Below are 27,783 nucleotides of genomic sequence, written 5' to 3'. Positions count from 1 at the left end.
GATAATATACCGTTATGTTAATAGCTAACTTGCTTTTCCTGAGTCTGTCATGAGAAAGTGTAAATTTATCGCCATTTTGTTGTGTGAATTGAGGCAGTTGAGGCTACCGCTAACTAGCTGCTAATATACTTTTGCTAACTAGCAAGTGATCTTAATTATACAATAGACACTTTTCGTCTATCATGAAAAAGTGTAAATTTATCACCATTCTGTTCTGTGACTTGAGTTGGTTGGGCTAACTAGACGTTAATTATAACCTAGTTAGCTTTTTTGCGTCTATCATGACGAAGTGTAACTTTATAGCCACTCCATTCTGTGACTTAAGGTGGTTGAGGCTACTGCTATCTAGCTGCTAATATGTCCTTGCTAGCTAGCTTTTTTGAGGTAAATCAAGTGAAAGTGTGAATTTATCACCAGTTGGCTGGACAACGTTCGTCTTTGCCACGAACATCTGTTGTTGTCTGTTATATGGGTCTGTTGTTGACCCATATAAAAAACTTGGCACTATTACAATGTAAAATATGCAGTTTTCTTTTGTGCATTTCTGTGGTGATACAGGTCTTAAATTTAATTCACAGTGGTCTTAAAAAGCCTTTAATTTGTGGTAGTGAAACCTGCAGAAACCCTGTGTTACCAACATTCAGTTATATCCTGAACACTTTTTTTCTACTCCAACAGGTTCCTCGTTCCGATCGCCTTCCAGCAGACCAACCGGCCCGTTCCGGTTGTTTACTCCCTCAACACGGAGTTCCAGCTGTGCAACAACGAGAAGGTTTTCCTGCTGGATCCGGCCTCCGCCGACGTCTCCATGGCTGAGATGGATTACAAGGGAGCCTTCTCCATGGGTAGGAGTCAAAAATAACCCATCCTTCATGCTAGTCCACATTTTTCATATTTAGCTTCCAAGGATGCTGTAATATAAATAGGATCTGATAAATATCTTAATTTTATAGCTGTCACTGAATATTTAAATCACTGAATCCAGAAATTATTTAATTGGGCCAAAGCTGTCAATTTGACAGTAATTGAGTTATAAAAAATCTGAAGTTTTTCTTTTTTTTAAATAAAAAATTAAAAACTTATGGCGTTAATCACGTCTTCATGAGAAACACAAATTTATCACTCTATTTTTACCTATATTTGATTATTGTAGATGAGCACATACATTTGAGTTATTTATTTATTTTCTCAGAAGCAGTCTGGCAAAATGCAGTTAAACTGTTTTTATCTTAATTTCTTAATATTCTTTTCAAATAATATACTATCTTTTAGGGCTGGACAATATGGCAGAAAACATATTATATAACCATTTCATATCAGTCAATATCAATAAATGTTGCCAGGCTGGTTTAGTGACGTTTCCTGTTTTATTCAGTTTTTCAATCCACGCTGTTGTTTTTTATTTTTAAATAAGTTATGATGCAAAATATTAAACTGCTGCTGCGCCAGTTACTCAACAGGTTGTTGCTAGGTAACCAAAGTTTGGGGGGAGGAACTTGAAATTGCTTGTTACCCAGCAGGTTGTCGCTAGGTAACCAAAGAGTGAGTGAGTTAGTTGATTCCGCCAACTTTGCTTAGCTAGCTAACAGGTTTCCTCTGCCTACGTCCCCCAGAATGCTGTGCGGTTCTGGATCGGAGTTCAGTGAATATTCTATATATTCAATATTGAGATGTATTCTATATTAATATTTATCACATGTCTATCACGATATACAATACAGACCAAAAGTTTGGACACACCTTTTAATTCAATGAGTTTCCTTTATTTTCATGACTATTGACATTGTAGATTCACACTGAAGGCATCAAAACTATGAATAACACATGTGGAAATATGCACTAAACAAAAAAGTGTAAAACAACTGAAAATAGCCCTTATATTCTAGTTTCTTCAAAGTAGCAACCTTTTGCTGTGATTACTACTTTGCACACACTCTGCATTTTCTTGATGAGCTTCAAGAGGTAGTTACCTGAAATGGTTTTCACTTCATAGGTGAGCCCTGTCAGGTTAATAAGTGGGATTTATTGCCTTATAAATAGTCATGAAAATAAAGAAAACCCATTGAATTAGAAAGGTGTTTCCAAACTTTTGTTCTGTACTGTATATTATTTACAATTATAATTACAAAAACAAATAAAAAATCTCACTGGAAGTATTTGTTTTATCACATGCAGTGAACAGCTTACTTGAACAGTTTAACTCCTCTCTGGTCCACTCGCTGCCCCCTGCAGGTCAGACTCTGTACGGCAGAGTGCTGTGGAACCCGGAGCAGAACCTGAACGCAGCATACAAGCTGCAGCTGGAGAAGGTTTACCTATGCACGGGGCGGGACGGCTACGTTCCCTTCTTCGATCCCACTGGGACCCTGTACAACGAGGGGCCGCAGTACGGCTGCATCCAACCCAACAAACATCTCAAACATCGCTTCCTGCTGCTGGTAAACACAAACTTTCATCTAATCTGTTTGGTTTTTATGAATATTTTGGGTTTATTGTTTTTTTTATTATTGTTTTTTTATATATTTCTCTCACTTACTTGACTCATTGTAACACATCCCTCTGAACGTTAGTTGATTTATGTCATCTGCCCTTCTGAGAGTTTCATTTATTACACACATATATTTGTGGTTGTAACCATGAAATCCAAACAGTTTACAGAATTGTTTAGTATCTAGTTACATTTACTCAATTACATTTACTTGAATAACTTTTTTTGAAAAAAAAATTACTTTTACAAATATTTTTAATACGCTGTATTTTTTACTCTTACTTGAGTCATTTTATTATGAAGTATTTCTTCTGTTACTGGAGTAAAATGTCTGGATTCTCTCCTTCACTGAATGAAAAACAGTCATGTTTTAACCAAAAATTCACCAGACACAGACACACACACCTGCAGTTTTTGTTAAATATTCTGAAGTTTTTTATTGAAAGAATCAGATTTTTTGCCTGATTTTATTTTTTGTTACTTATATGAATTATTGTAATTTTTGTGATTTAAATACCAAAATTGCCACATAACTTTATATTTTGGTACATCTGATAACGTAATTTTTACATACTTAAATGATCGATAATTTGATCAGTTACTCAGAACTTGAGTAAACGTTTTATCACATACCTTTTTACTCTTACTTGACTAATTCCTTGGACGGCTACTTTTTGCTTTTAGTGGAGTAAAAATATGATGAAATAGTGCTGCTTTTACATGAGTACAATTTTTGAGAACTCTGCCCTCCTTGGACAATTTAAATATATAACAGTGTTACTTTGGAGTATTCAGAATCAACCTTTATAGCCATTGTACAGAAGCACAACAAAATCTGTTTCGGCCCATTCAAAGAACAACAAACAAGCCTGAGGCTGCTGCTAGTTTTCTGGGTATTTTTCTCAGGCATAATAATTTACATTTCTTTATAATTTATTTTTTTCAAAGTCTTCTGCTAATATTATTTCAAGGCATCCTGATTTTTCTTTCACAGCAAACTGCTCAAAGAAAACTTTCCAGTTTAACAGCTTTCCATACCAGTTCACACTGGACAAACTGGGTTTGGCAGTGGTTTGTCATCCAGATGATATTCTAACTACCATAAGGTTTTCTGCTGTAGTTTTCTTAGTTTTTTATATTGAAAACCAGGTATTTACGTTTGCATTTAAAACAGGAGCGCCCCCAAGTGGGGGGACCAAGGTGCCCACAGCTCCTGACATTTTCTGAGAGTGCCACTGGTTTAAAAATTAAAGCGACCATTTTAGTTTTAAAATGTTTATTATTCTGTTTTGATCTGCTCTGATTGTGTTTCAGGATCGTAAACAGCCGGACGTATGCCACAAGTTTTTTCACGACGTTCCGTTCGAGGCAGATTTTGCCTCTGACGTCCCAGAGCTGCAGGCCGTGGCGGCCATGCCGGGCGTCGATGGTTTCACCATGAAGGTCGACGCTCTTTACAAGGTCAGTGAATTCCTGTTTTTGATGTAATGTATAATATTACGAGAATGTAGTCATAATATTACAGGAAGAAATTATAAAATTACAAGAAAATGTTGTGTTAAGATCTGATATGACCTGATAGGTAAGTCCATGTGGTTCTTTCTTTGACTTTTCTTTGAATTTTCAGTAATTTTCACAATCGCTTCAAGGTCCTGCTAATGATAATAATTTGTTAAATGATTGAGTATTTCTTAGTTTTTAAAACAGATACCCAGCGTCACCAGATGCTCAATATTCCCAGTTTTTTTTTTTTTTTGTTTTTTTTTCTTCTCCGAAGAGTTTTTGCGGCGCTAGTGGCTTGTATTTTTTCCACAGTAGGCAGACAAGAAGGAGGGTGAGGAGAGGGGGGGAAGACATGCGGTAAAGGTCGTCGGGACCGGGAGTCGAACCCTCGACGTCCGCGTCGAGGACTAAGGCCTCCAAACGTGGGGCTTGCTAACCCCCTGCGCCACCACAGCATGCCCCAATATGTGAATTAACGTACAACATTTCAGCTAAATAAACTAATAAATAAATGACCTCTCTGACTGACAGGTGGAGGCGGGCCACCAGTGGTACCTGCAGGTGATCTACGTCATCGGCCCAGAGTCGAGCTACAGCCCCAGGATTCAGCGCTCGCTGACGTATCAGGTGAGCCGCTCCAAACGCGACCTGGTGGACCGCAGCGGGCGTCTGACGCTCGACGAGTCGCTCATCTACGACAACGAGGGCGACCAGGTGAAGAACGGCACCAACATGAAGTCGCTGCGCCTGGAGGCTGGCCCCTCCGCCACCTTCAATGCCCACGTGGGCAGTTCCGTGGGCGGGGGCGTGGCCGCCGTCACCCTGCTGGTGCTGGCGCTGCTTGCTTCCTGCTTCCTGTTTCGCCGCTGCAGGCGGTCGGCCAAGAAGGTGACGAAGACTCCGAAGGCCTACGAGGAGTATCCGCTCAACACCAAGGTGGAGGTGTGCATGGACAAGTGCGTGGAGAAGAACTTCGGCACAAAGCACTGCACCGTGAGGAACGTCAACATCAACCGCAACCAGGAGACAAACGGCAAAGTGAAGCAGGTCAACCTGGAGGTCAAAATCCACAACAACCTCGGCGACGGCACCGAGGTCTGAAACACTCGCTGCGTTTCCGTTGGCTTCTTTTCTGTCACAAATGTGAGCAAAACTTTGTCAATATTCCACTAATACCAAAAAAACACAATTACGCAGTGGCAGTGTTTCTGTTAAATATGAAACACAATTAAAATCACACGAGAATAAGTTTCTTATCGAGACAAGTCATCAAAAAAACATGCCACGCATGACTCTCCAACTACATCCTGCCGTCGTCTTCCTCGTGGTTTTCACCAGTGGAAACATCCGGTTGTTGATCATGTGACTTTTTCCATGCGAAGAAAGTGTTGCCATTGCAGTATTGCAAGGTAAACCAATTTAGATACAGCCAAAAAAACTACTTCTTAAACAATTGCACATTTTTATGGTCAATAACTCTGTTTCCATTGACCTGACATTTTGAAAATAAATTTGCTTAATCGAAATACAGCAATTAAAAAAAATCTCTCGGAATGTTAAATTCCGAGATTTCCAAGATGACATCTTTTCAATGACATCTTTTGAGTTTTCAATTTGACATCTTGAAAATAAATCTGCCTAATGAAAGCACACCAATTTAAAAAAAGCTAGTTTTCAATAAGTTGGTGCTCAGGTCATTTTTTTTCCGGCCTTATCAAAATTGGTGTATTTCATAAAACCATAACAAAAACATGTTCTTCGCATCACTACGAGTCATGTGATCAACAGCCAGATGTTACTACTGGCAAAAACTACAAAGAAGATGACAGGAAGTGGTTGAAGGATAATTGAGCGGCATGTTTTTTAATGACTTAATGTGTGAACAAACTTATTCAGGTGTGATTTTAATTGTGTTTCTGCTGTAATGGAAACACTGTTGCAAAATAAATATTTTTTTTTCTAAATTAGAAAAATATTGACAACGTTTTGCACACATTTGTAACAGAAATGCAGCTACTGACGAAGGACAACAAAACAGCATCAAAATTGGTATTTTCTAAACTGAAAATTTGTACTTAAAGGAATGTTTTGTTTATGTATTTTTATACCACTTTGAGAGAGAAAAAAGGGAAACGTGTGACGTTCAGCCCACTGGGCTACCTCAGGAATCCACAAACTGCTCAGCTGCATCTGATTTCCATTTTTATTTCTCTTTTTAGTCGACATTCATCTCGGTTTCACCACCGAAAGGTGAACAGTAGCTCAGACTCTGATGGTTTCTGTCTGCTGCGTCGTTTCATTTCACTGCTGTACGATGAGGCAGGCGAGGAAAAATGTCCTCCTTTCCTGCATCTTTACCTCGTATGTCACACAATCATCCTGCAGATAAATTAACTGGAACAACCTCTCCACCTGCTGAAGTTGTTTAAATATAAAGCACAAAGCTGCTTTTGTTGCAGGCTGAGTGAGTGCAAATAAAAAAATGAATGATGCCTTCAAGTGCAATTATATCACAACTTCAGTCAGTCTTTTCTTCACGAGGAAGAGCTTTGACTTATTTAATTAAAAAGCATTTTAAGCCTTGATTACACCCCCTTTTACGCTGGATTAATGCCATTCTACTCTCACCTGTACGACCTGTCATGCTTTGAACACAATCTATTTAGGTAACAAAAGACATATTTTATTTATTTTTTTTTCTATTATGCAGATTCACATTTTGCACCTATTTGTACTTACATTTGGGTTTCTACTGCATCTAAAAACAATGTGCTTAATAAAAAAAAACCCCAGCTGTTTTAATTCTAAATACAATATAAAATAACTAATAAAGGCCCCCTATAAGTTTTCATAAACTGAATATATAAAAATGGGGGAAAAAACTAAATAGTTTAATCTCCAAAAATTTTAAAATTGAAAAAAAAAAAAAAAAGTCTCATTTTTATTTTCATTCTCAACATTATACAGATTTATTACACACACAATGAAATCCACACAATTATTAATGATTTGAAACGGCAAAATTTAGATTATTACCTAACATATTGATATCGTATCAAAGTTGTATCTGCTGTGTTATTGTAGCCTGGACAAAACTATTCTACTCTCTTCTTCATCAATTCTAATTTTTATGATATTTAATGTTTTAATTTAATATAAAGTTCTCTCTGTTTTCACTAGAGAGCCATTTATTTGATCAACTAGCTTGGTATTTATCCACTGTTAAAGGGGGTTTATAGAGTTATACTTACTGACATTTTGAACACGATTTATTTTTAACACTTTTTATTTCCGTGCTTGTACTGTAATCCAATCAGCTGCCGATTTCTAAGTGCCATGCAGTATTTTTGCTCATGAGACTGAGAACAGATCGTCCAAAGTATTTCAATCGAAGAGCGTCTGAGTGTGACTGTAATAAACCCGATCACCCTAATGACTGCTTCAGCCTTACTACTGTCTGAATGAAAGTAACCACATTTTAAAAACCTTGTTTTTATAAGAATGATGCGTCCGCCTGCCTTTGTTCGGCCCAAAGACTCAGATCTCACTCTGTTACTCTTCATTCATTTATGTTTCATTCGTCTGATTTGTTACATTACAGCCCAGCTACTGATGTTGTTTTTAAAGTGTTTGACACTGGTTTGTATTTATCTAATAACACCACTTCTTTTTCAAATGTGTGCCTATAAAAACATGAAAATGGGGGATTTTGGGAGGAAAAAAAATATATTTTTGGTGCTATAATTTTTGGAAAACACAATATTAGTATGATGCCTGTATTTGGTGCCTTTTTTAGTAATAAAATAACTGTAAAATTAAAAATCAGTTTTTTGTCCATTTACTATGTTATTTATGGTTTGACACTTTTTTTAATTTGTGTTTTTTTAAAGCTTGAAATGGGCAAAAGTCTTGAGTGACACCAATGTTTGCTGTTTCAATATCTGCAGTATTGATATTGCTGCCCTAATATATCGTCGATTAATCTAAAAGTTTTTTCTCACCAATTTTTAACTTTTCAAGCTCAGAAATTTCTTTAGTTTTTGTGAGAAAAATTCTGAGATTTAGATCAGAATTTTTCAGTTTTTCCTTGCAAATTGTTGACTTTTCAAAATCAGAAATTTCTGAGTTTTTTCTAGCACATATTCTACTTTTCAAACTTGGAGAATTCAGATTTTTTTTCTAGAAAATTTCTGAGATTCCCCAGGTTTTTTTCTTCTAGGAAATGTATTACTATTTTGTGTTTTTGTCTATTATGGCCGTCGTAAAGTTTATAAGTAACATTTGGTTTCACTACAAATCTAAAAGTTGTGTTCTTTTATCTGGAGGGGATTAAACTGGTTAGTAACTGGATTTTACGAGCAGTCCCTGAAGGCATCGTCTGACTGTGCCAAACAGGTGTGGCCAACTGTTTTCTTTACAGGTGGATTCAGAGTTTCCAGGTAAGCAGAAGGTGTGGCGGAAAGAAACATTCCACTTCAGAGACAAAGGTGAGTTTCTCCCTTTGCTTGTTTAATTTAGCTGTAAGTTTCTGGTTTCTAAAAGTTTTATTTTTGCATAATTAGAAGGTTTAAAGTACCCGGTTTGTACAGAAAGCAGACTTTTCTTTTACAGTTCCATCAATCTGCCTTTAGTCACTGGTTCAATGCAAAGCTGGTCTCATTTTACACAGCAACGTATTTGCATGTTTCCTGTTCTGGTTCCACCAAAGCCGAAGAAAACGTCTCTACATGTAAATGCATTTTTAAAACGCGATAAAGTACGACAGTTCACCACTCGCTACATCTAATTCATATTTTAATCATCTTTAATCTATGACAGATTGGAACCGATGCCTCTTGATTATTTGTTTAGTACACTGTAAAAACATAAAATCTTGCCAAGGATTCCTGTCTAGTTTCTAGTTGAAATATCTTAAGTACACTTGACATGAGAAAACTAACTTAGAAGAAACTTTTCATTAAGATATATGAGCTTGTTTTAATTTAATAATTCCTAATATTGATGAAAAAAGACTAGTTTCACTTAAAACATGAGAAAAAATATCCTGTACGTGAAATAAAAATATGCCAATGTAACTAGCATTATTTAATCAATATTAAGTAATTATTTACTTAAAATAAGCTCTTATATCTTGCTGAAAAGTTTCTTATAAGTTAATTTTGTCTTATTTCAAGTGTACTAAGAAATTTACAGTAGAAACTAGACCAAAACTACTTGGTAAAATTTAATGTTTTTGCAGTGTATTTAAATGTACAACTGAGATTAAGATTGTTTTTAATGTCTTACAGAAGAGCTACATTCATCATGGCTTCTTTATGGGTGAGAGAGGTTTTTCTTTTATATTTCTAAAGTTTTTATTTAAGAGTTGTACATGTTAAATCCATTTATTTTCAGGATGATTTGGAAAGCCTTGTGGATTCACCGTCATATTCTGCTGCTGAAGTGAGTCCAACTCTGATTTTTCTATATGAGAAACTCTGCAGGGTTTTAATTAATTGTTAAATCTGAATGTCTGTTTTAGAACGGACAGAGAGGAACCATCAAGCCTAAAGCAAACTTTGATGCAGAAAAAGACGCTGCAGCTCTGAAGGACGCCATTGAAGGACTCGGTACACGTTTTAAATCCCTTCACACTATATTTCTTAAACTTACTTTTTCATTTCTTATTTGGAGAAAACTTGTGTTTGCTTTTTGTCTTCAAAACGTTTTAAGACAGATTGGTGTAAAACGGTTTAATTTCTAAAAATCAGATTAACTAATCATTTTTGTTAAAAACGTCCTTCAGGTTGATGGCTGTTGTTTTGAAATTGAAACAAATCTACTACTTTTTGTGCTTCATTTAACGTAAATTGTCTCCAGATATATGACAGAAACAGAGATTCATGTTTCATTGTTATTTTTTAGGGACAAATGAGAAAGTCCTGATTGAAATCCTGACACAAAGAAGCAACGATCAGAGGCAGCTCATCTGCAAAGCGTATGAAAAAGCCACTGGCAGAGTAAGATTTTCTTCATTTTATTACTATATTACTATTGAAATGTTGTGAATCGGGTTTCTAATCGTTAAATGAGAAATAAATGAGGATTTTTTTATGTTAAGATCTCCTATGACTCACTTTCCTGAATAGAAACACATTATAATTTTATAAAAAATTAAACAGGAGTGACTTTTACCAGACACAGACAAGAATAATAATAAAATAAGTCGTGTTCTCCAATGTTATTAGTCCAAATTTTCACATTTGTGCTTCATATATTCACTTCGAACAGATTGTGTGCTCATTTTGATTTATTTTAATAAATAATATCAAGAAAACATGCAACTTATTATTTTTGTGTTTATTTTTCTGTCGTTTTTAACATTTTCATAAATAAGTAATGAAGAAAAAGCACAAACCAGTACAGAAATAGATCAACAATATTTGAATTCCTGTCAATTGTACAGACACAAAGTTTAAATTAAATTATACCTGTAGTGTACAAAGCAGCTGAATATTTTCTATATATTTTCTAAAATAATTCCAAGAAATAAAAGAAAAACAGTCAGACCTTATTGTATTTGTTCAGCAAATAATTTTTTATAATTTTTAAAATATTATTTAAAGCGTGAATGTTGCTATGATGACAGGACTTGGAATAAATAAACGATTAAGGAGAAACCCCAAATATTGTGTCAATTCTGAAACAAAAAATATTTCTATTTGCTGTTCTGGCATTAAAACAACTTAATTGTGATTTCTTAATGACTTGACCACCTGCTTACTTTCAAACCTTTTTTATATTTTATTAAACAAGTGAAAACAAATATATCACAGGCATAGAAACCCTGAATAATGGATTGCACTTAAATAAGCAGGAAAACTGGCTGCAGTCTGGCAGTTTGCTCACAGCGGCTTCCTGTGTGTTTAGGTGTTTCCCTGCTGCAGCACCTTCACCAAATACATGGGAGATTAAAAGTAATCCAGTCACTGGAATCAGGATTGCATGTAAAACACCCTGGACGGTGATACATTTGGTGCTTAGGAATATTGTTTGGTATAAATTCAGTTTATTAATCAATCATGTTAGAATAAAATCTTGAATTATTGAATCAAAAAGGAGCTTTACTGTAAGCAAAGTACTTGTACAAAAGTAAGAGTAACGATACTGTAGCATATTTTTAATCAAGTAAGGGTAAAAAGTATCCAAGAAATTAGTTAAGTAAGACTAACGGAGTATTTGGTAGAAAGGATATGGAAAAACATAATTTAATATTTAAAATTTACCTCATCAGACAGACCAAAATGTAAAGTTTAGTGGAAATGTTGGTAGTTTAAGGACCAAAATGACAATAAATCATGTAAGTAATAAAATATAACATTAGGTAAAAGATTTTTTTTAAATCAGTTTCTTTAGATAAAAAAAGTTTTCACAAAAACTGCAGGTGTGTGTATCTGGTGAAGTTTTGGTTAAAACATGTTTGGTTTTCATTCAGTGGGTAGAAAATCCAGATATTTTACTCAAGTAAGAGAAGAAATACTTCATAATAAAATTACTCAAGTAAAAAGTACAGCATAGTAAAAATACTACTAAAAGTACATTTTTTCCAAACTGTTACTGTGGTATCTTTTTGAAAGTTTATTTCCAAGAGTATTTTAATTGAGTACATCATTCAAATAATTTATTCAAGTTAATTGAGTATTTGAATTTATTCAATTAATTTACGTTTAACCGAGTAAATGTAACCTAACTCTGACCTGCTGAAACACAGATGCTCTCCCATTATTAAGTCGTTACAGCGCTTCGTTTGCTTTATTTTCTGTATTTGCTTTATTTTCAAGGGCGTGGTTCTGAACACGCAGAGTAAACCTCTGGATCTGTCGCCTCTATTTACGTTTCAGACGCTGGAGAAAGACCTGAAAGGCGACACGGGCGGAGACTTTGAGAAGCTGCTGCTGGCGCTCATCACTCCCCCTGCAGCGTACGACTGCCACGAAGTCACCCGAGCCATGAAAGTACGCTCACATAGCTCCTTTTCAAAAACTTTAAAAAAAAAATTAAACAGCGTTTATTACTGTACAACATCATTTGTATAAAATGTGATTTACTGCAGGGAGCTGGTACAAAAGACTGCATCCTGATTGAAATCTTTGCCACCAGGTCCAAGCAGCAAATCAAAGCTCTCAAAGACGTTTACCTAAAAGGTAAAGAAGCGTCTTCCATCTTAGTTTATGGGTTTTGTTGCCTAAAACAGATTTATGACCTCCGTCTTTTTCCCCTGCAGAAACAAAGAAGGACTTGATTGAGAAGTTGGGGAGTGAAGTTTCTGGAGATTTTTCCAAAGCGCTTATTCTCCTGGCAAAGGTCTAGAAAAAAAAATCAGAAAATTGCCGCAAGAAAACTTACACGCTTAACTCATAACTAGAGCTGTCAATCAATTATTTTAATCAGATTAATCACGATTAATCAAAATGCCTAAGTAAGCTTGAAATATAAACATGGACACAGTTGTGCAAGTCCTTCCAACCCATTAGAAGTTGGAAGGACTGTTAAATTAGCAGTTTTTCAAGTTTTTATATTCAGGAAGGTTTAAAGGAAGTGATTTTGTTTTAAATGTTCATTTATAAATGTTCCTTTCCATTCATTTCTAATATAACAGTGAGGCAGGAGTTGCTCATTCTCATCCATTTGTTAATGTTTACAGCTCTATTTAAAATGTAACACAGCAGGATGATGATAAAAACGTATAAAACAGTAATAAAGTGAATTCTGCTGTTTGCAGGGTGAGAGGGACGGGAGCGACTCTGTAGATGTAGGAAAAGCAAAGGAAGACGCCGAGGTGAAGTAACTAAACCCAAAAAATACAATTGATATGTTTCTATTTTGTTTTGAACTTCAATATTTTTTGCCCTAAGACACTTTACAAAGCCGGGGAGAAGAAGTGGGGCACAGATGAGTCCAAGTTTATTGAGATCCTCTGCAAAAGAAGCATACCTCAGCTCAGGCAGAGTAAGACCGGCTCTGTTTGGAAACCCAAAGACAAAACCAGGATTATTACAAATGTAAAGTGACGGCCATTTTTCTGCAGTTCTAATCGAATACAAGAACATCAGCGGGAAAACGCTGCAGCAGAGCATCGAAGGAGAAATGTCTGGAGAACTGGAGGAGCTGCTGGTGGCCGTTGGTAAAACAACATTTATTTTCCTGTACCGATTCTAGAAGTTTAAACTACAACAGCGAATGAGGGCTAATGTAGAGAGAAAGGGAAAGAAAAAAAGGAGTACATTATTGCCAGCAAATTTTCAACTTGTCAAACTCAGAAGTTTTCTTGTTTTTATAGAGGATTTCTGAAATTAATCTAAAAATTCCTGAGGTTTTTTCTAGCACATTTTAGACTTTTCATATTTACTTATTGTTCTTCTTGTTTTTATTTTGTTTTGTTTTTTTGTTTGGTTTTGGTTTTTTTGTTTTGAAAATTTCTGAGATTCATCTCAAAATGTCTAAGTTTCAAAGGTGGAACATTTTCGACTCAGAACATTTCCAAAGCTCAAGACTTTGAGCCTTTGAAGTTTTTTTCCTAAGATTTGAAATTAATCTCAAAATTTTGAAAAAATTGAAAACAAATTGAAAAATTTCTGATTTTCAAGTGTCAAAACATTTTTGAGTTTTGGGAAAAGAAATATTTTTGTTTTTCTAGCAAATGTTTGACTTTTGAAAATTTGAAATTTCCAACTTTATTTTTTCAACATTTCTGAGATTTATCTCAAAATGTAAAATTGCTTTGAAAATTTCTGAGTGCCAAAAGTCAAAACATTTTTGAGTTTTAGAAAAAACAACCTTTTTCTATAATTCTCATTCTGTAACTTTTCAAACTGAGAAATTTAAATGTTTTTTTCTTTAGAATATTTCTAACATTAATCTCAATTTCTGGATTTTCTGTAGCAAATTTGAGACTTTCCTATGTTTGAAATTTCCAGATTTTTCCAGAATTTCCGAGCTTAATGTCAATTTCTGTGTTTTTAATAGCAAATTTTCAACTTCTCAAATTCAAACATTCTCAATCATTTTCTAGAATATTTTTTGGTGGCAATTTGCTCGTTTTTTTCTATCTCAGATAGCCCTCACACACCATTTAAAACTTGCTGCTGATACTAAAATGCTGCTTTTGTAACAACTCTTTCTTTCTGCAGTGAAATGTGCGAAGAGTTTACCGGCGTATTTTGCAGAACTGCTGCATGAGAGCATGAAGGTAAATCAGCTTTTATACATGTTAGTTCCAGAGCACATTTCAGAAGGGATAAAGTTTTAGTTTTTTTTTTTTTATATCTACTAATAAATTTTTAGTATTTAAAAAAAAACCAAACATTTAATTTCAATGTTTAGGTTTTAAAATAAAGAAAAACTTGAAACTTGGGTTTTCTTTGATGTTTATTCTGGTAGTAGAAACTCTGCTTTGCTTCCTTGTTCCTACTGAATAAAAGGAACCCCACACCATGATGCTGCCACCACCATGTTTCAGGAACATTTGCTGAGGGTTTCCAACCAGACATAGCATTGTGCGTGTCGACTAAAATGTTTTGTTGTCATCAACCACAAAGTCCAAAAGATTCTTTCGACGCTGATTTTGGTTTTAGTCAGTCGTCTATAAACTCCAGAGTTCTGGTTTTGTCTCTGTTCAGGGCGGTGGTACCGATGAGTCCACTCTGACCCGGATCATGGTGAGCCGGTCTGAGATCGACCTGCTGGACATCAGAGCAGAGTTCAAGAAACTCTACCAACACTCTCTGCGGTCCGACATCGAGGTGAGTCGGACCAGAACTCAAACGTTCACCAGAATTTCACCACTTCATTCAGTGTTTGGTTCATATAGTGGATTTCATCTTCAAAACACGACACCGACTTTTTGTCAAGTTAAGTGTTATCCAAGGAGTTTCTGGGTTTGATTCGCTTCTCTGTTATATTTATGGATTAATAGTTTTGTTAAATCAGGAGACTAGAGATTATTAATCTGCCCATGAAGACGGGACAAATTTCCTGAAGGATTAAAAGTTTCTCTGATGGACAGAAGCTGGACTGACCTTCAGAAACTTAAAGGTCAAAGACGGTTGTTTCAGTTAAAGAATGGAAAAAAATCCATCCGTCCGTCCGTCCGATTTATATAGATACATTTTTTTATTTGCTTTAAAATGGTTCTGTTTTGGTTTTTATTTTTGTTCTGCAGTCCGACGTGTCGGGCGAATACGGCGACTGCCTGAAGGCGATCTGTGGAGGAGACGACTGAGGTCGTCCGTCTGAAGACAAAAATAGATCTGTTTCTTTCATCCTGTCGGCTTTCTGTCCTTCCCTTCTTACTGATGTTTAATTCATCCGTAAATTATAAATAAATTAAATTAGTTTCAGCTCTAAAAGGTGTCATATTATGACTGAAAACTCAAACATCAAATCAGAATTCAAGTTTTAGATTTAAATTATAAACTATTCTAAATTGATACGACTTTTAAAACCCATAAGTTTCTTATCAATACGTCTTCTATGCAACAAACCAAATTATGGAGAACTTCCGTATGAAAGCAAATTTAACTGGTGACAAGAATGGCTTTCTTTAAGAGAAGTTTTAAAAGTTGGTTTAAAACTTTTGCACAGTTTTGTTTGTTTGTGTCTTTTCGGCTTACAGAAAATAAAAACCTTCACTGTTCATCACAGAAAATGTTTGTTTCTTGTTTTATTTATTAGCAGGAATTCACCAAAAATGTGAATTAATCGATTCCGGTTTTGATTATTGTGGCAATTCCGCAAATTCGTCACCAGGAGGCGCAGTTTAGACACCAACAGGAATATAAGGACATGAAGAAAGTTTTTATTTTTTATTATAAATCTCACATTTTCTGGCCATGTTGAACTAAAAGCGGAGTGGAAAGTTTCAGGTTTGCAGTCGTCTTTTAGAGATAAAAAGGAGTACATTTCTGTCAAAAAAACCTCAAAGTTAATTTGAAAAGTCTAAATTGAAAAAACTCAAAAAGTTTTAGATTAATCTCACAAATTTTCTAGAAAAAAAGAAGACATTTCTGAATTTGAAAAGCTGAAATTTTTCTGGAAATTTTTTTTAGAAGTTTTTAATCTCCTTTACGTTTTTCAAATTTCTTAATATTAAAAAAATTCAAATTAAATTGGTAACTTATTAAAGCATTTAATTAAGGCTACAATAACATAACTATTTTTATTTTCTAGTTTTGTATAACTTTGTGTTGCAAGTTGGTGGGGACGAAGAGGAGCTGGGGGTTTAAGGTGCTGATGCATCCACATTCACTGGAAGGCCTTTTCTTTTCTAGTGCTAAGAATAAAGCCAAAAACTTACATGTGAATGCCAGACAGTTTTATTCAATAAATTAGGATATGATGTGTCTTTAACGTAGCAAATAATAAAGACGCAAAACCTTTTTTGGGTCTGGTTGGGGCAGTTGGTGAGTAGAGTGACCATCGATGTTACTGGATTCTATAAAATGTGGCTCAAAGCTGAGATGCTGATGTTTGGATATGTAAAATATATATTCTCTCTGCCAATAAATCTATAGATTGGTTTCTGTCAGTTCTAGAAACAAGAGAGAACAAAGAGAATTTCTCTTTATAATGGCCCATAATTTAATTTTACTTAATAGGAGCCATGATTTAAAATTTAACAAACTTTGGCTCTCTACGCTTTATGAAATATTTCATCCTATTTGATGATTGCTCTGAATATCGCCACGTTCTACAAACAAATGATGCAATTTGTCCTGGGAAGAATGTAGAAAAACGGGTGATTGTATTATTTTTTCTCTCAGTTTGTCAACTTTACGTCACAAGCAGACTCGTTGCCATGGCAACCAATAAACAGCAGCCCCGGGAGCGCAGAGCAAAGATTGCGGTCAAACGCATCAGGAATTAACACTAAAAAAAAAAAAAAAACCCACAAAAACATTTACCACACAAAAACGGACGTACAAACACCAAACAGAACATTTCTGTTGCAGATTTATGTTTCTGAGTTTCCATTTTGAGATCATTAGGAAGTGATCGCCTGAACACTCTCCGAACTGCGCAGTAAGAGTTCATGCTAAGTGATAACAGTTAAGCTAGCATAACTAACCTAATCTCCACTTTCTTTATATATATTTTTAATTAAAGCCATTTACTGACCTGTGAAATGTGATCCCTGTGGACCTTGTTGTTTTGCTATCGTTGTGTTGACAATATCAAAACTTTGCGTCCCCTTCTCAGATTCTTTGCTGATTGTGTCATTTCCCCTCCTGACTCGATGTAAAGCAGCGGCGCATGTGGCGCACAGCAAGTCCCGTGATGTCCGAGCCACTAGATCGCTGAGCGGACTTGCCTTTTACGTTTTACAAAGGAATGTTATAAAGTATTACCTGTCTTTGAATACAAGACAGGTCTAAATGCCGAGTTATATAGATGAAGGCACATAACGAAAACGAGGTGCAGGTGATATGGTTTTGTTTCGGTCCTTTTTTCGAAGCCAAAATAATTTCGACCGAGAGGAAGGTCCTGCTGGCACTGTCAGTACCTATCGCGCATGCGCAACTGTTAGTTCCTTGATGGAGACATTTAAGCAGCTGTGAAGTTGGACCGAAACTTTTTCCGTCTCAAGAAGCGGCACCTCGCTGGAGCAGGAGGCTGCTGGTCGGTCGGTACTCGTCAGGAGTTAACCACAAGCCCGTCTCAACTTCAGCTGATCCAAGGTTAGGAAGTGTTTGGAGATTTTGGTCATTTCTGATTTGTTATTCACGCCGCCATTTTGCTCAGGGCTTATTACTGGATATCGCATTGTTGCTAATAGTGTTAATCAACTGTGCTACATTTATGCAACAGCATATTTTGTTATTGTAATGGCACAACAAAAAATGTTGTTGTGCCATTATAATTTTTAATATAAAAACTTTACAGAGGTCATGAGAGATTAACATGACGAAATGGATATAAATTCATTGTGCTATGTTAGCACAGTTGATTAAAACGAAATTGTTTTTTGTAGAGGGTGCTGTTTGACCCTTTTAGAAATAGTTATTCATATCTTCACAATGGTAGTAGCAAACGCATTTCTACTGCACAAACGTTTGACACTAATTTAGTTAAGTTTGAAGAACGGTGGGCGTGGGGTAACTTCACTCTGGTATGGAGAGTAGTAGGAGAAGTTAGCAGAGTGAGGAAAAGTGACCAATGTCTAACTGTACTCTAGCTGTCATGTTTATTAAAAGGAAAGTTTTTGAACCAGGTCTTGCATAGATATTGTGTCTGTTTTATGGGAAAAACTGGGAGGTGACTTCACTGGAATAGAGCTTGATCCTCCCAATCGACTTTTAGAAAAATTAGGAAGCTTCAGTAAACCTCCAGGGAATATTGGCAGGTGTTTTTTGTATGTTAATTATTGGATAATCGTAAACTGGTGTATACAGACTCTAAAAACAAGGCAGTTTGCTAAAATAACATGGTCAGAGCAGGCCAAAAATATACAAAAAATATACATTTATATAGTGCAGTGCTTCTCAATTCCGGTCCTCAGGCCCCCCTGCATGTTTTAGGTGTTTCCCTGCTGCCACACACCTGGATTGAATCTATGAGTGATTAACAGGCTTCTGCAGTACTTGATGGCTGCAGAACAGGTAATGCAATCATTTGGATCAGCTGTTCTGAAATAGGGGTACAGCTAAAACATGCAGAGCAGGGGGGGCCTGAGGACTGGAATTGAGAAGCACCGATAGCGGTTGGCAAAATACTGAGCAGACTCTCTCTGTGTGACGTTATTGAGCCCTCTTCTGCGTATGCGGGACACTTTCAGGTCATATGAGGTTTACATTAGATCACATACAAGTCGCATATACCATATTTTTCGGACTATAAGACGCTACTTTTTTCCCACTCTTTGAACCATGCGACTTATAGCCCGGTGCGGTTTTTCTGTGGATTTTTCTTCAACCACCAGGGGGCTCTTTAGCAGGAAGTGAATCATTGGAAGTCAAAATTGGAAATCAAAGAAGAAAGTGCTAATTTTCATTTAGAACAAGCACATGCTAGCTGCAGGCACGACAGAGAAATGTTTTCAAACTCATACTCCCTCTTCATGGAAACCACACGAAGAAAAAGATGCCGCTTTTAAGTTGAAGGCTATCGATCTGGCAGTACAAGATGGAAATAGAGCCGCTGCACGTAAGCTCGGCATGAACACATTCAGGGTTCGGCGTTGGAGACCGAGGGCTGCGTCCTTAATAAATGCAGCAGATTTATTCAGGACGCTGCCCTCTGCTGTGGACTTGTGGAAAATCGAGAGCTGCGGTTTTCCATATTCCCAGCGGCATATAACCCGGTGCGGCTTATATATGTACGCTTCCATTTATTTATTTATTTTTTTTTATTTGTAGGTGCGGCTTATAGTAAGGTGCGCTTACCTGTAAATATGAACAAAGAAAATTTGGATTTCACAAAAAATCAGAGTTGAGCATTAAAACCTGGAGTGTGATTGTAGCCTGATAAATGAGCTTTTTGTCTGTTGTACTTCTCTCAGTGACATCATGTCTTCCATGTTAGAAGAGGATCTCCTCTGTCCCGTCTGTCTGGACATCTACAAGGATCCTGTTTTCCTCCCATGCAGCCACAGTTTATGTAAAGCCTGCCTGCTGCACATTAGGAGAGAGAGACGGGAGCCATCATGTCCAGTTTGTCGGAGAAGATCTGCAGGTGGAAACCCACCATGTAACCTGGCTTTAAAGAGGCTGTGCAACACCTTTCTGCAGGAGAGGAGCCGGAGAGCATCGGAGGGTTTTTGCTCTTTGCACTTTGAAAGCCTGAAGCTGTTCTGTCTGGACCATGAGCAGCCGGTGTGCCTGATCTGCAGGGATTCAGTAAAACATGCTGGACACAGATTCAGACCAGTCAGTGAAGCGGTGTTAGAGATTAAGCTTGAACTTGAGCAAAACCTGAAGCATTTGCAAAACCGCATGGCTGGTTTAAAATGTTGCGAAGAACTCTTTCATGACGGAGTGGAGCACTTAAAAAGTCAAACCCGAAACTCGGAGGGGAAAATTAGGAAGCAGTTTAGGAAATTTTTCTGGCTTTTAGCAGATGAAGAGGAAGCTAGGCTAACTGCTGTGTGGAAAGAAGCGGAGCTGAAGATTGGTAAAATGGTGGAGCTGATGGAGACTGTGAAGAAAAATATATCAGGTCTGTCTGAAACAATCAGAACCACGGAGGATGAGCTGAACACAGAAGACCTCTCACTCCTGCGAAACTTTAAAGCAGCAACAGAGAAAATCCAGAACCAGCTCCGATTGGATCCGCCAGATTTTCCCTCTGGAGTTCTCCTAGATGAGGCAAAGCATGTGGGGAACCTCAGCTTCAACATCTGGCTCAAGATGGAGAACGCGGTCACATACACGCCTCTGGTTTTGGACCCGAACACGGCAGCTGCAGACCTGCTGTTGTCCGATGACCTGACATCTGTGAGGCGGGTGAAGTGGACCGTCGCTCCCTACAATCCGGAGAGGTCTGCTTTGATGTGCCACTCCGTCATCAGCTCCAGGGGCTTTAACTCAGGAATTCACAGCTGGGATGTAGAGGTCAGAGGTGAATCCTGGAAGGTCGGCATGGTAGCAGAGTCAGCTGACGGCCCCGGTTTCGTAAAGCGGGATTATTGGGTTCTTCGTTTTAGTCGTGGCAAATATTCAGCATGGTCTCAACGAAACGACCGCGTTGAGCCCAAAGTGACTAAGAAAATACGGAGAATCCAAGTCAAACTGGACTGGGAAGCAGGAAAGTTGGCTTTTTCTGATCCTTTAACAAGAACCGTCATACACACCTTCACACACACTTTTACAAATAAGATGTTTCCATTGTTTGACCAGGGGACTAAAATTTTACCGTTGAAGGTATCTGTGAGGGGCAGGTATTAAAACTCAAGCTACAGAAAATCACCGCCTTTTCTTTGCTTCAGTGTTTTTTAGTGATTTGTATTTTATTGCTCTAAATAACTTTACTCTTCTCAGATTTTTGTCTGTCATGTTTGAAGTGAATTTGATTCTGTGTAATTCAAAATTGTCAGATTATACAGTAACAAGAAAACTTCTTCAAATTTACTTTCTTTGCACTATTATCTCTTCAAATTATTTCTAACTTATTTACTGATGTATTTCTGAGTTTGTCATGTAACAACCAAGAAATGTGTTTTGTTACTCCTTTAAGTGTTTATTTAGTATTATCTGCCTCTTATATGTTGTGAAATAAAATCATTTTTATTCCCATTTAAATCAAAGTCAGAGTTTTTCATTCCTTGAGGACCTAATCAACTGTCATCTGAATTCAACCTTTAGTCCAGAACTTTCATGTGTCAAACATAAACATTTGGAGGTTTTTAACGTGCACTAAAGTATGTTGAATAGAGGATATAATGGGCCTGACCAGTGAAGCCCACTGACAGAGAAGATCAACATTTTATCACACCTATCTAAATGGTTGCACATTAAAAAACATAGATACATTCTCATTAAATTATTAAGCTGGATAGATATTTTTAATGTAAGTAGGTATTTTAATAGCTGCACAGTATTCTGTTGTATTTCATCCATCCATCCATTTTCTAACACCCTTGTCCCTAGTGGGGTCAGGAGGGGTGCTGGTCTATCTCCATCTAAAGCTCCAGGCGAGAGGCGGGGTCACACTGGACAGGTCGCCAGTCTGTCCAGGGCAACACAGAGACAGACAGGACAAACAACCATGCACACACACTCACATCCTTACAAAAAATCCCATGAAAATCAAGTGATCACATGTGGTACCCATGTTCCACATTTGGTTCCCATTTTCCACATGTGATAAAGTTATTTTGTTCATGTGATCCATGGTCTATTTGACATGGGATCATGTGATCACATATTTCTCACATGTGCCTTAGTTTATGTGCCTCTGGCATAACTTAAATAAATGTTAAGTTATGCCAGAGGCATAAACTTCAACTTTAAGACAAAGCCACACTTATATTTATGTGTTAATAGAAATATTTGATAATAATGTAAAGTATATAGTTAACTAAAAAAATAACCAACTGGTGTGAAATAAAAGTTTAAATTGCTTTATAAAATATAATAATTCAAAATAAAGGGTTTAAGTCTGAGCTATTTTATATATATATATATATATATATATATATATATATATATATATATATATAAAATAGCTTCGTGTTATTTCGAAAATCTCGCGAGATGTTTTCTTGCCCTCCCCACCCCCTCCTTCCCCAACTCTAGAAGATTCTTCACTTCGTGCCATTGGACAGTTGAGGACGGTTAAAAAAATGAGAAAAATAAGCGGATAGTTGAGCGCTTTCTTTCTCTTTTTTATGGATAAAGTGGACTTGAAGAGTTTACTTTTTTTCCCCCGAACAAAAGGTAAGAAATGTTTTACTTGATTTGAATTTACACAGAAATATAAATCTGTAAAGTAATGCGTACTGATAGTGATGTACCGGTGAACTTTACTAAAGTCATGCTAAGCTAGCTAAACGTTAGCTGAATGCTGGCCGATTTTACAGTTTGAAGGCTTTATCTTGAGTCCTACAGCTCCCAGAACAAATTAGTGTGGATGCTTCACTACTTAAACTTCACCTAGGCTATTTTTTTAATGGAGGGCCCAACAGACTGCAGCTGTTTTTTCAGTCAAAATTAAAGTTGAGGACCGTTATAACAAAACGGCCATTTCTCCACCCTCCCTCCATGCCCGGAGCGCGTGCAGATGTGTGAGTGTAACACTCGCTATGTGTTTACAGTTAATGAACTCGTAATAAAAACCAGAGCTAGGTTCGGCTACTGGAGTAGTGAGAAGTGTATTTTGAATTAATGACCACAGACCCAAAAAATTTAGTTAAAAAACAGCCGGCTTATTATTTGTTGAAAGAACAATAAAAGAATAAACAACAACAATGTTACACAATTAACACAAAATGACACAAATTCCAAAAAAAAATAATAGTTTCCAGTTTCTTTCAGAATATTTTATAAATCTAAATTAAGGATACTATTTATTTTACCTAGGTTATAGTTCTATTTAAGTTCTAGTTAATACTATTTATCTGTTTTAATTTACAGTTTGTTCTAATCTGTTTAATCTATTTTAGTTCTTTGGTGTTTCCCTTAAGGAGTAAAAAAAACAATAACAGCAAAACAACAACACAGCAGAACAATTCAGCAAGGACAGGTCAAACTGTGCTTCAGATTGATGTCTTGTTTCCTCCGATGATCCAACAGTTAATTCTGTTTCAGTGACCCACTGCTAATGCGCACAACAACATAGGCAGGTCATACCAAGTTGCGGGGTTGGCATGTCCAGCAGAAGGCGTAGCTCCTACTGGATGGTCATTAAGCTCCCGGGTTGGCTCGCCATCTCGTTCTCCTTAGGAAGATCCAATTCGGTGATGATCCGAGACTCCTTAGTCCAAATCCCAGCCGAACGTAAGAAAATAAAAAAAACAACAACAACAAAAAAAAAAGCCTGTTGCCAACAAAGAGCGACAGTTAGCAACAGTTAGCTCCTCTGCTGATAAGCCGTTAAATTTCTGTTGACAAGAGCGGCCGTTGGCTTCAGCGGATCAGCTGTTACTCCTGCTGACTTTCAGTTGGCTTGCTGTTAGCACCAAGAGCAACAGCCAACGCCTCCGCTGATCAACCTCCGCTTCAGCTTTCCATTTAAATTAAATAAATGTTTACATTATCTAAAAAAACAAAATAACAAAATACACTTCCAACTCACCAAGTCCAGTTCCACAACACACAAAAGATGATCCCGAACACAGTCAGGGTGAGGAAAAAAAATAATGCGAAAAGCTCCTTTTCAAGAAATAAGACAAAACAAAACAAAAACTCGTCTTAGACAGCAAGTCAGCTACGAGTAGTCAATTTCTCTTATCTGTCTCTCTTTTTTCTTTTTTTTCCAGCACAATCCCGTTTGCTTCTGCGCTCTCTGCTTGCTTTACCCTCTCTGCTTCTTCTCTCTCTCACGTCAGAGAGCGCAGCAACCCGATTGGCTGAATTTAGTCACATGGATTACACATAAATGTAACCCTTCAGAATAAGAGAGTTCGCTGACAAAGCAAAACTGGTTTATACAGTTTCTCTAATCAATTAAAATATAAAAAAAAATCAAAATACAGCAATTTTAATGTCTCTAATTGTTGCTCTTTTTATGTATATATATATATTTTTAACAATTTTAAGATCGATTAATTCCCTATTTATTCTCCTATTTATTTATTTCCTATTTATCTAATTTACTATTATTTTTATGAAGAGGCTATTTCAACCTGGGTTACATGAGCTCGCCATTATGATGACATTCTTCCAGTTGAAAAATATAAATTGACCTGTTACTGTTTTTAACACTGCGTGATTTTTCTTTTAATTGCCAAGAGAATCATAGTTTTATCAACTGAAGTGTTTTTTTTAGCCTGACACAGGATAGTCACCAAACAACGTCACGTTATGCTGCTTTATTTAGCAGATCAGAGCACCCCAGGTCATTCTGGTCAATTACATAAAAGTAGGACTCTGCTGTGTGTGTGTGTGGGCGTGTACATGAAATGTAGTCAAGATCATAAGAGCTTTGTTTCATTAATTTTTACATGTTGTTCGAGGCCAGTGGTCCAGTGAAGCTCAGATAATGAATGACTGGGGCAACACATCAGAACAGCCAGACCTCACCACCTTCAGCACTGGAGAAGGAAAACTCCCCACCTGAGCATCAGGACCCACAGCCCCTTCACCTGTGGTTACTGGCACATATAAGAAGACCCCTATGCAAGCCACCAATGCCAACGTGTGTGTGTGTGTGTTCTAACCATCCTTGAAGACATTAAGGAGACTCAGAGGGTTCACAGTTGAATGATACAGTCTCTCCTGCAACAACGTGAAGGACCAGTCTCTGATGTTTTGTTTTCCCTCTCTGAACTGGCACTGATGATATTAAACCCATTTCTACACATCTGGTTTCGACATGTTTATTGTCTGGGCCTAATATGGGGCAAATCTGTATGGTGTCATGCTCAGATGTTAAAAGTTGTTTCTGGTTCTCAACAGTTTCAAACAGAAGCAAATAAATTGTTGTTTTGTGTACATATATACTTGTCTTAGAAGTCTTGATTCCTAGATACAAGTTTACTTTAGTTTGCAGTTATGTCTTAGAAAATTATATGAGATTGACAGATTTTCCACATCAGACCTCATATTCATCATGAAAAGTGAATAATATGAAGAAATTGGCCATTTTCAAGGTAAAAAATGTGGTCCTTATAATTATAAGGATTTATAATTATGTATATGTACTGTATATCACATATTTTAACGTGGAAATGTGTGAATCACGTGATTTTACCACGAAACGTTCCAAAATCACACGTTCACATGTGATTCACATCTTTCACACATCATTCACATGTAAAAATTTGTGTGAACCACATGTGATTTTCATGGGATTTTTTTTGTAAGGGCACCTAGGGAGAATTTAGAGAGACCAATTAATCTAACAGTCATGTTTTTGGACTATGGCAGGAAGCTGGAGTACCCGGAGAGAACCCACCATGCACAGGGAGAACATGCAAACTCCATGCAGAAAGACCCCAGACCAGGAATTGAACCCAGGACCTTCTTGCTGCAAGGCAACAGTGCTACCAACTGCGCTTGTGTTTGATCTACTATGTGAATTCTTAGGTGGGTCTCAATAACTTAAAATATCTTTGAAAAGTTTCTATGTTAGTCATTTGATTCAAAAGCTGAAACTCTTGAGATTTACCACATACCTTTTATATTCGTCTTATGTTAAACTGTATTTCTGAAAAATGAACTTTCTTTTTTTTTAATGTATTTTGCTCTTTAACCCTTTGAACACTGAATTGAAAATAGGCAATTGCTTTAGATTCATGCACAGTTTTAGTGCAAGAAATGCAAGCCTAGCTCAATCATAAGAGAAATTATTAAAATATTTTTTTTAATTTGAAATTTGAAATGTAAAGTTCAAAATACAACTTTGTTTTTGGGATAGAGCAAATTGTGTGATATGGATGGAGATCGAGGAAGTCAGTGTTGAGCACTGTTTTACTTATTTGGTTTAAAGCAAATGGACTTTTAGGAGCTTTACATCATGTCATAATGCTATTCTGTCATCAGAAACACACCTGGGGCGTTGCTTTGACAACCCTCAGCATCCTCAACATGATACAGAGTAGCTTCAGTCAAAGGCTTCTTCAAATTCACTGTAATACAGACTGCTACAAGAGATCTTTCCTGCCAACAGCCATCACCATCTACAGTAACTCTTTGAAGAATTTCAATTCACGAGTTACAACATTTAATTTCTCTTTGGGATTAATAAATTATTCTTGAAGTGAATTTGAATATGCACTATAAAAACATTGTAGTTGTACATCTTTACAAAAGAATGACATTTTTATTCTTGCTTTTTATACATCTATATTTAAAATGTCGAGCAAAGTGTTACTAAGGTCAAGTTCCTTGTTTGTGTACAAAAACTTGAATAAAGCTGATTCTGATTCCATTTTTGTATCCAAAATACTTCTCCAATGTGAATCTTTTAAACGGTTCTTGCGATAGTTTCCAAGGACACCAAAAGAACCAGTCAGACTGATCAAATCAAAACAAACAACAAACTTGTGAGGACGTATTGGACATCTGTCACTGCTGAACGGTGAGTTTGTTTAGTGTAGAAAATATCTGGGAGTAGCTTTGTGTTTTATGCCACCATGCTTTAAAATAATAAATAATCATGTAGCTGTACAATTAAAGTTAAAACTGAAATTGATTAAAGATGATTAATCACACTGAAGGAAGTACAGGGCGTGTATTTGATTTCACTTTAGCCTCTATGTTTTTTTCCTTTTTTTTTTATCAAACTGGTTGTGAAACAAAATATGTTGACTTTTCAAAAGAAAACCTGTTTATAAATTTTCTGGCAGCATATTCTAATCCTCTCTGATTTTGTTGTGATTCAACCCAGAGCTAGATCACAAATGGAGGACGTTGAAGCGGATGACAAGAGCCAGATGAGGAGCTCAGTGACGTCTTTACCAGAGGTAAGTACTTTGATTCTTTTTGACTTGAGTTCACACTGATGATGTAAACTGGAAGTTTAAGTTGGCTTAGAGAAAATACACACTTTTACAGACACCAGCAAGTGGTGGTGGAGAGACGATGCAGTTTTCTCTGTAGTTTCAAAATGTACATATCCTTTAGGAATTCTGTACATCCATCTCTACATATTGATCTGTTGTTTTAACCTATTTAATTGCTATTTGTTAAATTGATACATAGGCCTGTCACGATAACAAATTTTGCTGAACGATTAATTGTCTCAAAAATTATTGCGATAAACGATAATATTGTTTGAAGACCTTTTTACACTGATGTAATGGAAATGACGTAATAACGCATGCGATTTCCTGCCAAAGATAGATACACTTTATTTTCAAAAGAACACTAAACACTGGAACTGATAAACAAAATAAACAAAACAACCAAAAACAAAAATAAAATGGATTCTCAGTCTCCATTAACAAAAAATTTACTTGAAAAAAAACTAAACAACATAAAGCCAAAGTGGAAATAAATACTGCATTCAACCAAAAGAGTGCAGATTATGAAGTCTGTATACTATGTTGCCCTTCAGTAATAATTAGATTTAAATAGAGAAAATGGGCACATCGATTACCTGATGCAATAATTCACACTACAAGGTTTTTTTTGCCTCTATTTTTCCCCTTAAGACAA

The 27,783-nt window shown here is 36.4% G+C and overlaps 3 protein-coding genes across 4 annotated transcripts in view; all 3 read left to right on the top strand.

Annotated features, from left to right (window-relative positions):
• The window catches only part of fras1 (Fraser extracellular matrix complex subunit 1), a 297,850-nt gene extending 292,008 nt beyond the window's left edge, over positions 1-5,842 (top strand). For both annotated transcript variants that reach the window (XM_032578347.1, XM_032578346.1), the window contains 4 exons: positions 679-845; positions 2,233-2,438; positions 3,803-3,949; positions 4,523-5,842. In XM_032578347.1, coding sequence (XP_032434238.1) covers positions 679-845; positions 2,233-2,438; positions 3,803-3,949; positions 4,523-5,092 — 1,090 coding nt within the window. In that variant the 3' untranslated portion in view covers positions 5,093-5,842. The remainder of the gene's footprint in view (positions 1-678; positions 846-2,232; positions 2,439-3,802; positions 3,950-4,522) is intronic.
• Positions 5,843-8,380: 2,538 nt separating this feature from the next.
• anxa3a (annexin A3a) lies at positions 8,381-15,672 on the top strand. The gene is made up of 14 exons (XM_032578348.1): positions 8,381-8,478; positions 9,280-9,310; positions 9,386-9,433; positions 9,513-9,600; positions 9,896-9,990; positions 11,872-11,985; positions 12,084-12,174; positions 12,255-12,334; positions 12,753-12,809; positions 12,886-12,979; positions 13,059-13,154; positions 14,161-14,219; positions 14,650-14,772; positions 15,192-15,672. The coding sequence occupies exons 2-14, from the start codon at positions 9,296-9,298 to the stop codon at positions 15,249-15,251; spliced, it is 1,020 nt and encodes a 339-aa protein (XP_032434239.1). The 5' UTR covers positions 8,381-8,478; positions 9,280-9,295; the 3' UTR covers positions 15,252-15,672.
• A 3,861-nt stretch (positions 15,673-19,533) lies between these two features.
• On the top strand, positions 19,534-24,742 carry LOC116729630 (tripartite motif-containing protein 35-like). The gene is made up of 2 exons (XM_032578298.1): positions 19,534-20,637; positions 24,644-24,742. Exons 1-2 carry the CDS (start codon positions 19,534-19,536, stop codon positions 24,740-24,742), a joined length of 1,203 nt encoding a protein of 400 aa, XP_032434189.1.
• Positions 24,743-27,783: the final 3,041 nt, after the last annotated feature.

This window comes from Xiphophorus hellerii, chromosome 12 (genome assembly GCF_003331165.1).
Source record: "Xiphophorus hellerii strain 12219 chromosome 12, Xiphophorus_hellerii-4.1, whole genome shotgun sequence".
Lineage (NCBI taxonomy): Eukaryota > Metazoa > Chordata > Actinopteri > Cyprinodontiformes > Poeciliidae > Xiphophorus > Xiphophorus hellerii.
Note: the sequence above shows the minus strand (reverse complement) of the source record. Positions and strands in the feature narration are given on the sequence as shown.